Source organism: Mustela lutreola, chromosome 1, assembly GCF_030435805.1.
Source record: "Mustela lutreola isolate mMusLut2 chromosome 1, mMusLut2.pri, whole genome shotgun sequence".
In the NCBI taxonomy this organism is placed as follows: domain Eukaryota; kingdom Metazoa; phylum Chordata; class Mammalia; order Carnivora; family Mustelidae; genus Mustela; species Mustela lutreola.
In genome coordinates, this window is record NC_081290.1 from 194,557,446 (window position 1) to 194,570,962 (window position 13,517).

The window sequence follows — 13,517 nt, forward strand, 5'->3', positions numbered from 1 at the left end:
TGGTCTTGGAGACCTGGGATCAAGTCCCACATCGGGCTCTCTGCTCAGCAGGGAGCCTTGTTCCCCCTCTCTGCCTACTTGTGATCTCTTTCTCTCTCTGTCAAATAAATTAATAAATAAAATATTTAAAAAGGAATAATTAACAATAATTCTGAACTCAAAGCTAATTTGAATTAAAAATCAATTCAGCCTGCCTTTTCTTGACATTTCTTTACATCAAACTGGCAACATCCTTTCCTCTGGTGTTGGTTCTGTTCTTCCTATCTCAGGTAGTAGGTCTTAAATAAGAGTCATATCCTTGGTGGAGATGTCTTCTCCTATAAGGGCATTGCCTGAATTTATGAGTATGAGAGTGGAAGATGGAGAGAGGGATATTGTCTCTAACAAAGCTATAATCATCTAAATATCTAGACATTTATGACAGAAGGTTATATGTTAGAAAACTGCCAGTGGATTATGTTTGGGAGAACAGGTATAGATTATATGTTCCTAGAACCTCATAAAGGATAACCTATTGTAAACGGAGTATGGAGCCAACAGTGTACAAGGCTTGTTATTTTCTGGATCAGACGGAAGATTGCAGGAATCATGTCACAGCTTTGAGTTTCTCAAACTCCCCTGAGGGAACTCCCTTTATAAGCTGGTGATTGTTGTAGCGAGACATCAGTCAAATACCAGTGATGAACCCTTCCTCAAAGATCTAGTTCTGAGGGGCACCTGGGTGGTTCAGTGGGTTAAAGCCTCTGCCTTCGGCTCAAGTCATGATCCCAGGGTCTTGGGATTGAGCCCTGCGTCAGGCTCTCTGCTCAGTGGGGAGCCTGCTTCCCCCACGTCCCGCCTCCCTCTCTGACTACTTGTGATCTCTGTTTGTCAAATAAATAAATAAAATCTTAAAAAAAAAGATCTAGTTTTGAAATTGAGATGTTTCTATGACACAAAGACAATTTATTCTCCCTCTCATTCCCCCACTCTGGTAGATTGGTAGACAGATATTGGTAGATACAGATTGGAAGCCGGTTCTGTATCACAAGGCAATTTTGTATGATTCATTATCAATAGTTGAGCAGCTATCAAGTGCCAGACACTTTATTAAGGACTTCACATCTACTGTCTTATTTAAAACTTATAATGTCTCAGCTGGTATTACTATTGCTGAGTTACCTATGAGGACCCCAGAGAATTATTCAGCTGTGCTGTAGACTTTTGAAGTGTGCAGCCCTATCAGCAATTAAATTCTTGGTTCTTAAGTTTCCACACAAGCTCTGGAGAGAAAATAGAATTCCAAGAGGTCCCCCTGATTGCTGTCCTCTGATGAACACTCCTTGATAAATTGCCTCCCCTTGGGTGTGAGCGAGACCTGAGACTGTGATGGGATATCACTCGTGATGCATTTTGTTACATCACACTTTGTCACAGAAAACTGGAGACGGATTCTTCTACTGGCTTTGAAGCAGTAAGCTGCCATAGTATCAGATGGCCGGGTGGTTAGGACCTGGGGGTGGGCTCTACAGCCGAGGGTGAAGATTCCTACTAACATCTAGAAAGTCAGACACCTCAGTCCCAAGCCTCAGATGAAATTCCAGACTCAGATGACATCCTGATTTCAGCCTTGAGCATAACACCCACCACCTGACTCAAACACTGTAAGAATGGAAATTTGCATTGTTTTGTGTTGCTAAATTTGCCATCATTTATGACACATAACCAGAAGTGACACAGTGGATTTCTATGGCTTTCTACTGCGTAGATCTGTGTGTGCCTCATTGGTGTGTGCATGTGTTTGTGGGTGTGCAAGAGACAGAGAGAAAAAAGAGAGAGAAAGAGAGGATGATGATGAAGCAAGTGGAGTATAACTCTTGCATTATCTGCCAGGAATGATGAAGTTGACACACGAAAATGGGTTTTCACTTTTCAGTTAAATGCTGGGTGCTCTCTCTATTTCCATAGGGAGAGACACAAAAGGCGTGGAAAATGACAAACGTGAGCCTCGTCAAAACGTTCTTCCTCATGGGTCTTCCCCATGCTCCAGCAATGGACATTCCCCTCTTGGGAATCTTCTTGGTGATTTATGTACTCACTGTGGTGGGGAACCTCCTCATCCTGCTGGTGATCAAGGTGGATTCCCACCTCCACACCCCCATGTACTACTTCCTGACCAACCTGTCCTTCATTGACATGTGGTTCTCCACCGTTACTGTGCCCAAAATGCTGATGACCTTGGTGTCGCCAGGAGGCAGGGCCATCTCCTTTCCCAGCTGTGTGGCCCAGCTCTACTCCTTCCACTTCCTGGGGAGCACTGAGTGTTTCCTCTACACAGTCATGTCCTATGACCGCTACCTGGCCATCAGTCACCCACTCAGGTATACCAGCATGATGAGAGGGAGGACGTGTGTCCTCCTGGCCACCAGCACGTGGCTCAGTGGCTCTCTGCACTCTGCTGTCCAGACCACACTGACATTCCATCTGCCCTACTGTGGGCCCAGCCAGATCCAGCATTACTTCTGTGATGCCCCTCCCATCCTCAAGCTGGCCTGTGCAGATACCTCTGTCAATGAGATGGTGATCTTTGTCAACATTGGGGTTGTGGCCTTGGGCTGCTTTCTCCTGATAGTGCTGTCCTATGTGTCCATCGTCTGGTCCATCCTGAAGATCCGCACCTCAGAGGGGAGACACAGAGCCTTTCAGACCTGTGCCTCCCACTGCACTGTGGTCCTTTGTTTCTTTGTTCCCTGTGTTTTCATTTACCTGAGGCCAGGCTCCCGGGATGCTGTGGATGGGGTTGTGGCAGTTTTCTACACAGTGCTGACACCCCTTCTAAACCCTGTGGTGTACACTCTGAGGAACAAGGAAGTGAAGAAAGCTCTATGGAAGCTTATACACATAGTAACATATTCCCGGAGCAAATAAACACTGGAAAGTAGATATCATCATTTTTCTAAAAAAATACTAATATAATTCAGTCACCAAGGTGCAACATATACATGTGTAGTTCTCAGGGTTAAGTGTTCTCCAAAACCATCCACTCAGAAATATTTGTTTCACAGGTTTGTCTGAGGAATTTTTAAAAATTGGAATTAAAATTTATTGATGATGAACTTCCTAAGTTTTGGTCTATCAAATTTTTCTCTGTGAATTTTTTCTGTGTCTTTTGTTCCATTTTGTTGAGCTACAGTTGACATATAACATTGTTTTGCCTTCTTAAAAATTCTGTATTCTGCTTGGAACTCAGACACCAGGGTTGCTTTAGTCATCTACGTAAGTTTGTAATATGCTTTTTAAAAAAATTTTTGCTTGAGGTTTATGTATACAACTTGGGAATTATACTCCTAAGCATAGTGTCCAAGGACAGCAGAAAATATCAGAGTCACTGATTCATGGTTGCAGCTGTGTGACTGCCTTCTCCATCACATCTGTGTTTGTGTGTGACCACCCCTCCACCTGGCACATCATGACTGTGTTCATTGCTCCCACACTGAAAGAGCTCTAAGCTCTGAGTAGCTCCTTAACTCTCCAGGTGGGTGTGTTGGGACAGGCTGTGGTACTGACGTGCTCCTCTCAGGAACTGCCAACAACCGCCACCTTGCCAGGGTCCTGCAGTTTCCCAGGCTGGGTGAGGCAGATCAAGAGGAAGGGAAGGACAGTAACCATTCATCTCCACCACATATTCTGACTTTGATTTCCTATGCTATCTGACCAGATGTCCACAGTTAGCACCAAACCATTCAACACTTGATTCTTCTACTGCAGCTGGTGGCAGCTGGTTGTCTGCTCAGGGAGTTCCTGTTCCTGCCTTCTTAGGGTCTTGGAAATCCAGCTGTACCAAACTACAACCTGGTCTGGGACAGAAACACCACACTGCAAGCTGGGGCCAATGATGTTTCCTATGTGGAAGGTAGAAAAATGAAAATATCTTTAAGTAACCTGTTCATGGGATTTCAACATTTCTTTTACAAATCAGAAAAAAAGGAAATGCTATACTTGCACCCAAACAAAAGCAAATATTGTCTCAAACCAGTTTTGAAATAATTCTGTGACCTGTACCTTAATTTTCCATCTCAAAAATGACCCTCTCTCAAAATACTGTTATGAGGATTAAATGAATATATAGAAGTGGTTTGAGTGATAGTGAGTGATTCATAATAAATATTTTTTGAGATTTTAGTCATTAATTCATTCATTCAATTGAGAGAATGAAAGTCAGGATGTGAGAACATTTTCAAAATGGGTATAAATAAGGGCCTTATCCTTCTTCAAAGTTGTCATTATCAAACTATTTTGACGGACATAAAAAACTATTTTTATGTTTTCATGTTTGGATACCCATATTATCACAGTGACCAGGGGCCATACATATTAGATCAAAGGAGACATTGGTGAAACCCTACAGATTCGCTATCACTCTCTATTCCTCTAGTTCACCCACAGTCAGCAGGGGCCATGGAAAGTCATCTTAGAATTTTGAAAATTGTGGAATTTGTGCACAAGTGTCAGGGAGTCAGATGCCCTACTGATAGCACTTCAGATCATTTGATAGAAACAGAAGGCACAGGGCTCTCATGGAGTGAGCTGTTAGTGGGTGAGACATGGGAGGAATTCTATTTAGTTCTCCTCCAAAGGCTGTCTGCTGGCAGTATATTCATACGTGAGACAATGTGATATGAGAGTATTTGAAATCAGTAACAAAGTTTGACAACCATTCATAGGTAGACCACATTCTAAAATCAACACAGAAGAGCAAGGTCACAATGGGCAGCCTGCTGTATGTTAATTACATATCACTGTCCCAGGCCAGTTTGCCCTGTGACCTCAGCTCTCTGATGGGTCCAAGAAAAGCCTTGATTTTCAGTGTATCCCAATTCGCTTTGTTTTAATAAGGCGAGGGACTGATTTCAACTCTTTACATGTTGGAGATGAAACCAGAAGTTACAAATCATGACTTTTTAAGCTCAAGAACAGAACATTATTTTTAATGATACAATCGTTATTCAGATTTGCTTAGAGTTCTGATTTTTTCAACTTTCTATTCCTTCCTATATCTCAAATGCTCATATCTGGATGAGTTTTATTACTGTGTTATATATTTTGAAGTTACTTGAAATGGTTGTTGTAGTGGTAGAAGCTTTCCATTTTTTAATGTCTCTAAATGTTATTATTTCACACTCATATTTGACAGTTACTCAGCATTCAATCATACAGAAGTAAAGCTGGATCTGGCTGGGCCCACAGTAGGGCAGACAGAATGTCGGTATGGTCTGGACAGCAGAGTGCAGAGAGCCACTGAGCCACCTGCTGGTGGCCAGGAGGGCACACGTCCTCCCACTCATCATGCTGGCATACCTGAGTGGGTGACTGATGGCCAGGTAGTGGTCATAGGACATGACTATGTAGAGGAAACACTCAGTGCTCCCCAGGAAGTGGAAGGAGTAGAGCTGGGCCGCACAGCTGGGAAAGGAGATGGCCCTGCCTTCTGGTGATGCCAAGGTCATCAGCATTTTGGGCACAGTGACGGTGGAGAACCACATGTCAATGAAGGACAGGTTGGTCAGGAAGTAGTACATGGGGGTGTGGAGGTGGGAATCCACCTTGATCACCAGCAGGATGAGGAGGTTCCCCACTACAGTGAGTACATAAATCACCAAGAAGATTCCCCAGAGGGAGATGTCCAGTGCTGATGCATGGGGACGACCCATGAGGAAGAATGTTATCACTATGCTCATCTTGGTCATTTCTTTTCATATATGGAGCTCTGTCCTTACTGGAAAGAAAGCAAACACAACATTTACTGAGATCATATATTGTGGTAACTGCATTTTAACTGATAGAAAACACAAAATGTAATTGTCATTTTTGTGTTACATGGCATTTTCACTTTCATGGGACTTTGAGGAGGATTGGTCACTTCCTTATCACAGTACCCCAATCAGCCAAGTAGAAAAGAGGGGTAAATTGCATATTTTATTTTTGATAAAATTAAAAAAGTTATACCAGAAGCAACAACTTTCCAGAGTTGGCATATTCTTCCATGGGTAAGTCTTTACCCAGACTTCTCTCTCTCTCTCTTTTCCTCACTAACCTCCCTCCCCACACAAAGTACACACAAGCACATGCACACACGTGTACAAACCACAGCATTATATACAGATGCAGTCTATCATCATCAGAGGATTTCCACTATAAATACAGATTTCTAAAGAAAGCTTCATCCATAATGCCTGAGAAAACTGCCCTCATAAAACTCCCTGAGAAGCAGCAGCTGTGTCAGGGTGGGACCCCAGCAAGGGCTTAGCCTCACGGTTTCATCTGCTCAATGCGAAGCAATGATCATAGCCCCCTAACCAGTTGTGAAATCTGACCCAAGCCTCAAGAATAATGGTCAGAGGGTCCTGTTAATAATAAGGGTCCTGTTCCCCACCTCTTCTCATCCGATGTTCATTTCTATTTATAAATTTTATTATTCCTCATCCTCCCCCTGAAGTATCATCAGATCATGTCAGAATGTATTTTGAGGGGCCATGAAGCATTACATCTGCTTAATTAGTAAAGGAGTCCAAACCGCATGCTTGGGTTTTGAGTTCTAAGACAGAATATTTATATTTGCTATAAAACAGACACCAATGTTCTTTTAAAAATAAAGGAAAAATATGTAGTCTGAAATAATGTTTATTTTTTCTAGGATTTCTATTATTCCAGGGCTCAGACAGCAGTTTCCTTCCTTCCTCCCTCCTCTCTCCTTTCTCTTTCTCTCTTTCTTTTGAGTGATCTGAAGGTCCTCGAAAATATACATTGAATGAGAAAACACATAAAGAGGGATGAAGAAATGAAGAGGAATTTGGTTCAACACTTGGAACTCTCTGATAGAAAAAGAGCATTTCTTTACCAATTTCTAAGGTTCTTCTGCCATATAGAGTCATGGCAGCGACATGTCTCCATTCTGGTGTATCTGATAAAAACAGGCTTTTTCTGTTGTTTCAGCTCAGAGTTGTAAATGTTATGTTTTATCAAGAAAACTCTATTTACTGTGATTTTATAGAAATTTGAGTGTTTCATAAAACCATGTAAAGCTCATCCTGCAGCCATGACTAAGCAGTATAAGAGAAAGCTGAAGAAGAAGAAAAGCAAAATGATGAATTCTCATCAATGAAAAGTGCTGAGGTTTTGCCAATTTTGCTACTTACCAATTTAACAACTAAGTTTGGGTCATAAGGTAAAATTCAAAATTTAAAGAAACTCTCAGTCTTTGACAAGTAAGATGCTTGTTCTTCTTGCATACACAAAACCACAGGAAGAACAAGTGATAGAAACAAACATTTTATTTTTTTTAAAAAAATATTTATTTATTTATTTAAAAAATTAAAAAAAATTTTTTTTTTTATTATGTTCTTTTTTTTTTTTTTTTTTTATTTTTTATAAACATATATTTTTTATATACATATATTTTTATCCCCAGGTCTGTGAATCACCAGGTTTACACACTTCACAGCACTCACCAAATCACATACCCTCCCCAATGTCCATAATCCCACCCCCTTCTCCCCAACCCCCTCCCCCCGGCAACCCTCAGTTTGTTTTGTGAGATTAAGAGTCACTTATGGTTTGTCTCCCTCCCAATCCCATCTTGTTTCATTTATTCTTCTACCCACTTAAGCCTCCATGTTGCATCACCACTTCCTCATATCAGGGAGATCATATGATAGTTGTCTTTCTCTGCTTGACTTATTTCGCTAAGCATGATACGCTCTAGTTCCATCCATGTTGTTGCAAATGGCAAGATTTCATTTCTTTTGATGGCTGCATAGTATTCCATTGTGTATATATACCACATCTTCTTGATCCATTCATCTGTTGATGGACATCTAGGTTCTTTCCATAGTTTGGCTATTGTGGACATTGCTGCTATAAACATTCGGGTGCATGTGTCCCTTTGGATCACTACATTTGTATCTTTAGGGTAAATACCCAATAGTGCAATTGCTGGGTCATAGGGCAGTTCTATTTTCAACATTTTGAGGAACCTCCATGCTGTTTTCCAGAGTGGCTGCACCAGCTTGCATTCCCACCAACAGTGTAGGAGGGTTCCCCTTTCTCCGCATCCTCGCCAGCATCTGTCATTTCCTGACTTGTTGATTTTAGCCATTCTGACTGGTGTGAGGTGATATCTCATTGTGGTTTTGATTTGTATTTCCCTGATGCCAAGTGATATGGAGCACTTTTTCATGTGTCTGTTGGCCATCTGGATGTCTTCTTTGCAGAAATGTCTGTTCATGTCTTCTGCCCATTTCTTGATTGGATTATTTGTTCTTTGGGTGTTGAGTTTGCTAAGTTCTTTATAGATTCTGGACACTAGTCCTTTATCTGATATGTCGTTTGCAAATATCTTCTCCCATTCTGTCAGTTGTCTTTTGATTTTGTTAACTGTTTCCTTTGCTGTGCAAAAGCTTTTGATCTTGATGAAATCCCAGTAGTTCATTTTTTCCCTTGCTTCCCTTGCCTTTTGCGTTGTTCCTAGGAAGATGTTGCTGCGGCAGAGGTCGAAGAGGTTGCTGCCCGTGTTCTCCTCAAGGATTTTGATGGATTCCTTTCGTACATTGAGGTCCTTCATCCATTTTGAGTCTATTTTCGTGTGTGGTGTAAGGAAATGGTCCAATTTCATTTTTCTGCATGTGGCTGTCCAATTTTCCCAGCACCATTTATTGAAAAGAGATATTAAGGAGTCAATCCCATTTACAATTGCATCCAAAACCATAAGATACCTAGGAATAAACCTAACCAAAGAGACACAGAATCTATACTCAGAAAACTATAAAGTACTCATGAAAGAAATTGAGGAAGACACAAAGAAATGGAAAAATGTTCCATGCTCCTGGATTGGAAGAATAAATATTGTGAAAATGTCTATGCTACCTAAAGCAATCTACACATTTAATGCAATTCCTATCAAAGTACCATCCATCTTTTTCAAAGAAATGGAACAAATAATTCTAAAATTTATATGGAACCAGAAAAGACCTCGAATAGCCAAAGGGATATTGAAAAAGAAAGCCAACGTTGGTGGCATCACAATTCCGGACTTCAAGCTCTATTACAAAGCTGTCATCATCAAGACAGCATGGTACTGGCATAAAAAAAAATTTTTAAAATTACTTTTCAGTGTACTAGAATTCATTGTTTATGCACCACACCCAGTGCTCCATGCAATATGTGCCTTCCACAATACCCACCATCAGGCTGGCCCAACATCCCACCCTCCGCCCCTTCAAAACCCTCAGATTGTTTTTCAGAGTCCATAGTCTCTCCTGGTTCATCTCCCTCTCCAATTTCCCTCAACTCCCTTCTCTCCATCTCCCCATGTCCTCCGTGCTATTTCTTATGCTCCACAAATAAGTGAAACCATATGATAATTGACTCTCTGCTTGACTTATTTCACTCAGCATAATCTCTTCCAGTCCCGTCCATGTTGCTACAAAAGTTGGGTATTCATCCTTTCTGATGGAGGCATAATACTCCATAGTGTATATGGACCACATCTTCCTTATCCATTCATCCATTGAAGGGCATCTTGGTTCTTTCCATAGTTTGGCGACCATGGCCATTGCTGCTATGAACATTGGGTACAGATGGCCCTTCTTTTCACTACACCTGTATCGTTGGGGTAAATATCCAGTAGTGCAATTGCAGGGTCACAGGGAAGCTCTATTTTTAATTTCTTAAGGAATATCCACACTGTTCTCCAAATTGGCTGCACCAACTTGCATTCCCACCAACAGTGTGATAGGCTTCCCTTCTCCACATCCTCTCCAACACATGTTGTTTCCTGTCTTGTTAATTTTGGTCATTCTAACTGGTGTAAGGTGGTATCTCAATGTGGTTTTGATTTGAATCTCCCTAATGGCTGGTGGTGATGAACATTTTTTTCATGTGTCTGTTAGCCATTTGTATGTCTTCTTTGGATAGGTGTTTGTTCATGTCTTCTGCCCATTTTTTGACATGATTATCTGTTTTGTGTGTGTTGAGTTTGAGGAGTTCTTTATAGATCCTGGATATCAGCCTTTTGTCTGTACTGTCATTTGCAAATATCTTCTCCCATTCCGTGGGTTGCCTCTTTGTTTTGTTGATGGTTTCCTTTGCTGTGCAGAAGCTTTTGATCTTGATGAAGTCCCAAAAGTTCATTTTCGCTTTTGTTTCCTTTGCCTTTGGAGGCATATATTTTTTTATTAATTTATTTTCAGCATAACAGTATTCATTATTTTTGCACCACACCCAGTGCTCCATGCAATCCGTGCCCTCTATAATACCCACCACCTGGTACCACGACCTCCCACCCCCCACCCCTTCAAAACCCTCAGATTGTTTTTCAGAGTCCATAGTCTCTCATGGTTCACCTCCCCTTCCAATTTCCCCCAACTCCCTTCTCCTCTCTAACTCCCCATGTCCTCCATGCTATTTGTTATGCTTGAAAGAAGTTGCTATGGCTGATATGAAGAGGTTACTGCCTATGTTCTCCTCTATGATTCTGATGGATTCCTGGCTCACGTTCAGGTCTTTTATCCATTTCGAATTTATCTTTGTGTACGGTGTAAGAGAATGTTCAAATTTCATTCTTCCACATATAGCTGTCCAATTTTCCCAGCACCATTGATTTAAGAGACTGTCTTTTTTCCACTGTATATTTTTTCCTGCTTTGTCAAAGATTATTTGACCATAGAGTTGAGGGTCCATATCTGGGCTCTCTATTCTGTCTATGTGTCTGTTTTTATGCCAGTACCATGCTGTCTATTTATTTATTTATTTGGCAGAGAGAGAGAGAGAGAGAGACTGTGAGAGAGGGAACAGAAGCAAAGGGAGTGGGAGAGGGAGAAGCAGGCTTCCTGTTGAGCAGGGAGCCGGATACTGGGCTCGAACCCAGGACCCTGGGATTATGACCTGAGGTGAAGACAGATGCTTAACGACTGAGCCACCAAAACAAACATTTTAAATAACAGAGTTTAAAATGGATTTGACACCTCAGGAGATATTGCCTTGACCCTTGAGTCTTTCTGGATGAGGATCATGCTTCTCCATGATGATAAATACTCAGAATGTTTTCCAAATGCCTTGTTTAGCTTGGTTTTATATATGACAGGCCAACATTCCAGAAAACATTTTATTTAGCAGAAAATTAATTTGTTATTATTAATTATTATTATTTATTAATCAATTTATTTTTAAGTAAATAATCACGACACTCTAGGTTAGAAAATGCCTTGTCTTGGGAAGATATAGTTATGTTTTGTTCTTTCCTCTGATTTCTTCCTGAAATTCAAAGGTAGAAAATAAGAGCTTTCATCCTCAAAGGGACAGTTCTCTGGTGAGGTTCATAGTATCCTTGATGAATCTTTTACTTTCTGGTGATTATGACCCGTATGAATAGGAGCTCTGAAACTTCTTTACCCCAGAGACCACTGGAGTATTCCTCCCCCAAGATAAACATCTTACTAATTAAACTTTCTCTCTCCAGGGCTTGGCAGACTGTAAGTTTTTCAAGTATGGATGCCACCTCACTTGTCTGATTCAGAGATTTTCTTTTTTCTCAGGGACTGCTGCCTTTGTACCTTCTTAGAACACATTTAGATTTTCTGTGAAAGTTGATTTTTTAAAGCTTGAATTAATATAAATAAAGAAGGGGAAAATACATGTTCCTACTAGAACTAATGTATGTCTTAATTAGCAGGAAAAGGGCTTTGTGAAACCAAGAAAACTTGATCCAGGGGCACTGGGGTGGCTCAGTTGGTTAAGAATCTGTCTTCAACATAGGTTAAGATCTTGGGGTCCTGGGTTCAAGCCCCGCATTGGGGTCTCTGCTCAATGGGAATCCTGCTTCTCCCTCTCTCCCTCAGCCACCCCCCCATTCATTTTTTTCTCTCTCTAATAAATAAATAAAATATTTAAAAAAAAAGAAAGAAAGGAACCAGGGACACCTGGGTGGCTCAGTCATTACACATCTGCCTTCAGCTCAGATCATGATCCCAGGGTCCTGGAATCTAGCCCAGCATCAGGCTCTCTATTCAGCAAGAAACCTACTTCTCCCTTTCCCACTCCCCCCTGCTTGTGTTCCCTTCTCACTGTGTTTCTTTCTGTAAAATAAATAAATAAAATCATTAAAAAAAAAGAAGAAGAACTGCACTGAATCTATAGATCAATTTGAGAGAATTGGCCCCTTAACAATATCTGACCATGAACACTGAGTCTCTTTCCTTTCTTTCAATAATGTTGTATCATTTCCATGTTCAGGTTTCTAGCACATCTTTTGTCAGATTTATCCCTATCTTCTATTTTGATGCTATTTTAAATGGTAGTTTTAACATTTTCAATTTCTAATTATTCATTGCTAATAAATAGAAATACAGTTGATTTTGTATAATGATTATGTTCTACAACTTGGCTAAACTCATTTATTTGTTTTTGTAGCTTTTTTAGATATTTCACCAGATTTTATATATAGATGATCATGTTGTCTACACATGTAGATAGTCTACTTCTTCTTTATAATCTGGATGACTTTTACTTCTCTTTCTTGCCTAATTGTCCTCATATTGCTCCTGATTTTAGGCAGAAAATGTTGTGTAATTTTAACATGAAGTATGAAGGTAGGTGTGAGTTTTTTGTAGTTTTTTTGGTTTTGTTTTTCTCTTTTAATATGTTGAAAATGATTCCTTGTATTCTTAATTGCTGCCGTGTTTATCAGGGATACATTTGGGAATTTGTCAAATGCATTTTCTGCATCTATTGTGACGATCATTTAGTTTATTAATATGGTAAATTATATTGCTTGAGTTTTAAATGTCAGACCAAACCTACCTTCCTGGAATCAGCCTCACTTGATCATGATGTATAGTTATTTTTGAAATATCAAGGACTTGATTTGATAAAATTTGTTAAGAATTTTTGTATTTGTGTTTATAAAGGATATTAATCAATAGCTCTATTCTTGCAATGTCTTTCACTAGTTTTTTGTATCAAGGTAATGTTGGGGTTATAGGATGTGTAGGAAAATGTCTTACTTATTCAATTTTCTGAAAGACAATTGGCATATCCTCTTCACCTATTACAGTCTAGAATGTGCCTCCCAGCAGAAGTATTCACGCCGTTTGTTTTTCTTCTGTTACAGTCTTGTTCTGCCTATTGTCTCATAGCTGAACATACCTGTTTTTATACTTTTTGTTCTAGTTTTATATTTATGGCATGAGAAGAGAGAAGAACCACATGGTCCTCTCAATTGATGCAGAAAAAGCATTTGACAAAATCCAGCATCCGTTCCTGATTAAAATGCTTCAAAGTATAGGGATGGAGGGAACATTCCCGAACCTTATCAAATCTATCTATGAAAGAACCACAGCAAATATCATCCTCAATGGGAAAAAGCTTGCAGCCTTCCCATTGAGATCAGGAACACGACAAGGATGCCCACTCTCACCACTCTTGTTCAACATAGTATTAGAAGTCCTAGCAACAGCAATCAGACAACAAAGAGAAATAAAAGG

General features: G+C 40.2%; 2 protein-coding genes across 2 annotated transcripts; one reads left to right on the forward strand and one right to left on the reverse strand.

Moving 5' to 3' along the window:
• Positions 1-1,971: 1,971 nt before the first annotated feature.
• On the forward strand, positions 1,972-2,907 carry LOC131820488 (olfactory receptor 10G9). The gene has a single exon (XM_059156144.1). It carries the CDS (start codon positions 1,972-1,974, stop codon positions 2,905-2,907), a length of 936 nt encoding a protein of 311 aa, XP_059012127.1.
• Positions 2,908-5,177: 2,270 nt separating this feature from the next.
• LOC131829562 (olfactory receptor 10G9-like) lies at positions 5,178-5,726 on the reverse strand. Its single transcript, XM_059171494.1, has one exon. The coding sequence runs from the start codon at positions 5,724-5,726 to the stop codon at positions 5,178-5,180; it is 549 nt and encodes a 182-aa protein (XP_059027477.1).
• Positions 5,727-13,517: the final 7,791 nt, after the last annotated feature.

What these genes read in the sequence shown, in the direction of transcription:
- LOC131829562 (XM_059171494.1), bottom strand. Translation starts at nt 5,726, where the DNA reads ATGACCAAGATGAGCATAGTGATAACATTCTTCCTCATGGGTCGTCCC.
- LOC131820488 (XM_059156144.1), top strand. Translation starts at nt 1,972, where the DNA reads ATGACAAACGTGAGCCTCGTCAAAACGTTCTTCCTCATGGGTCTTCCC.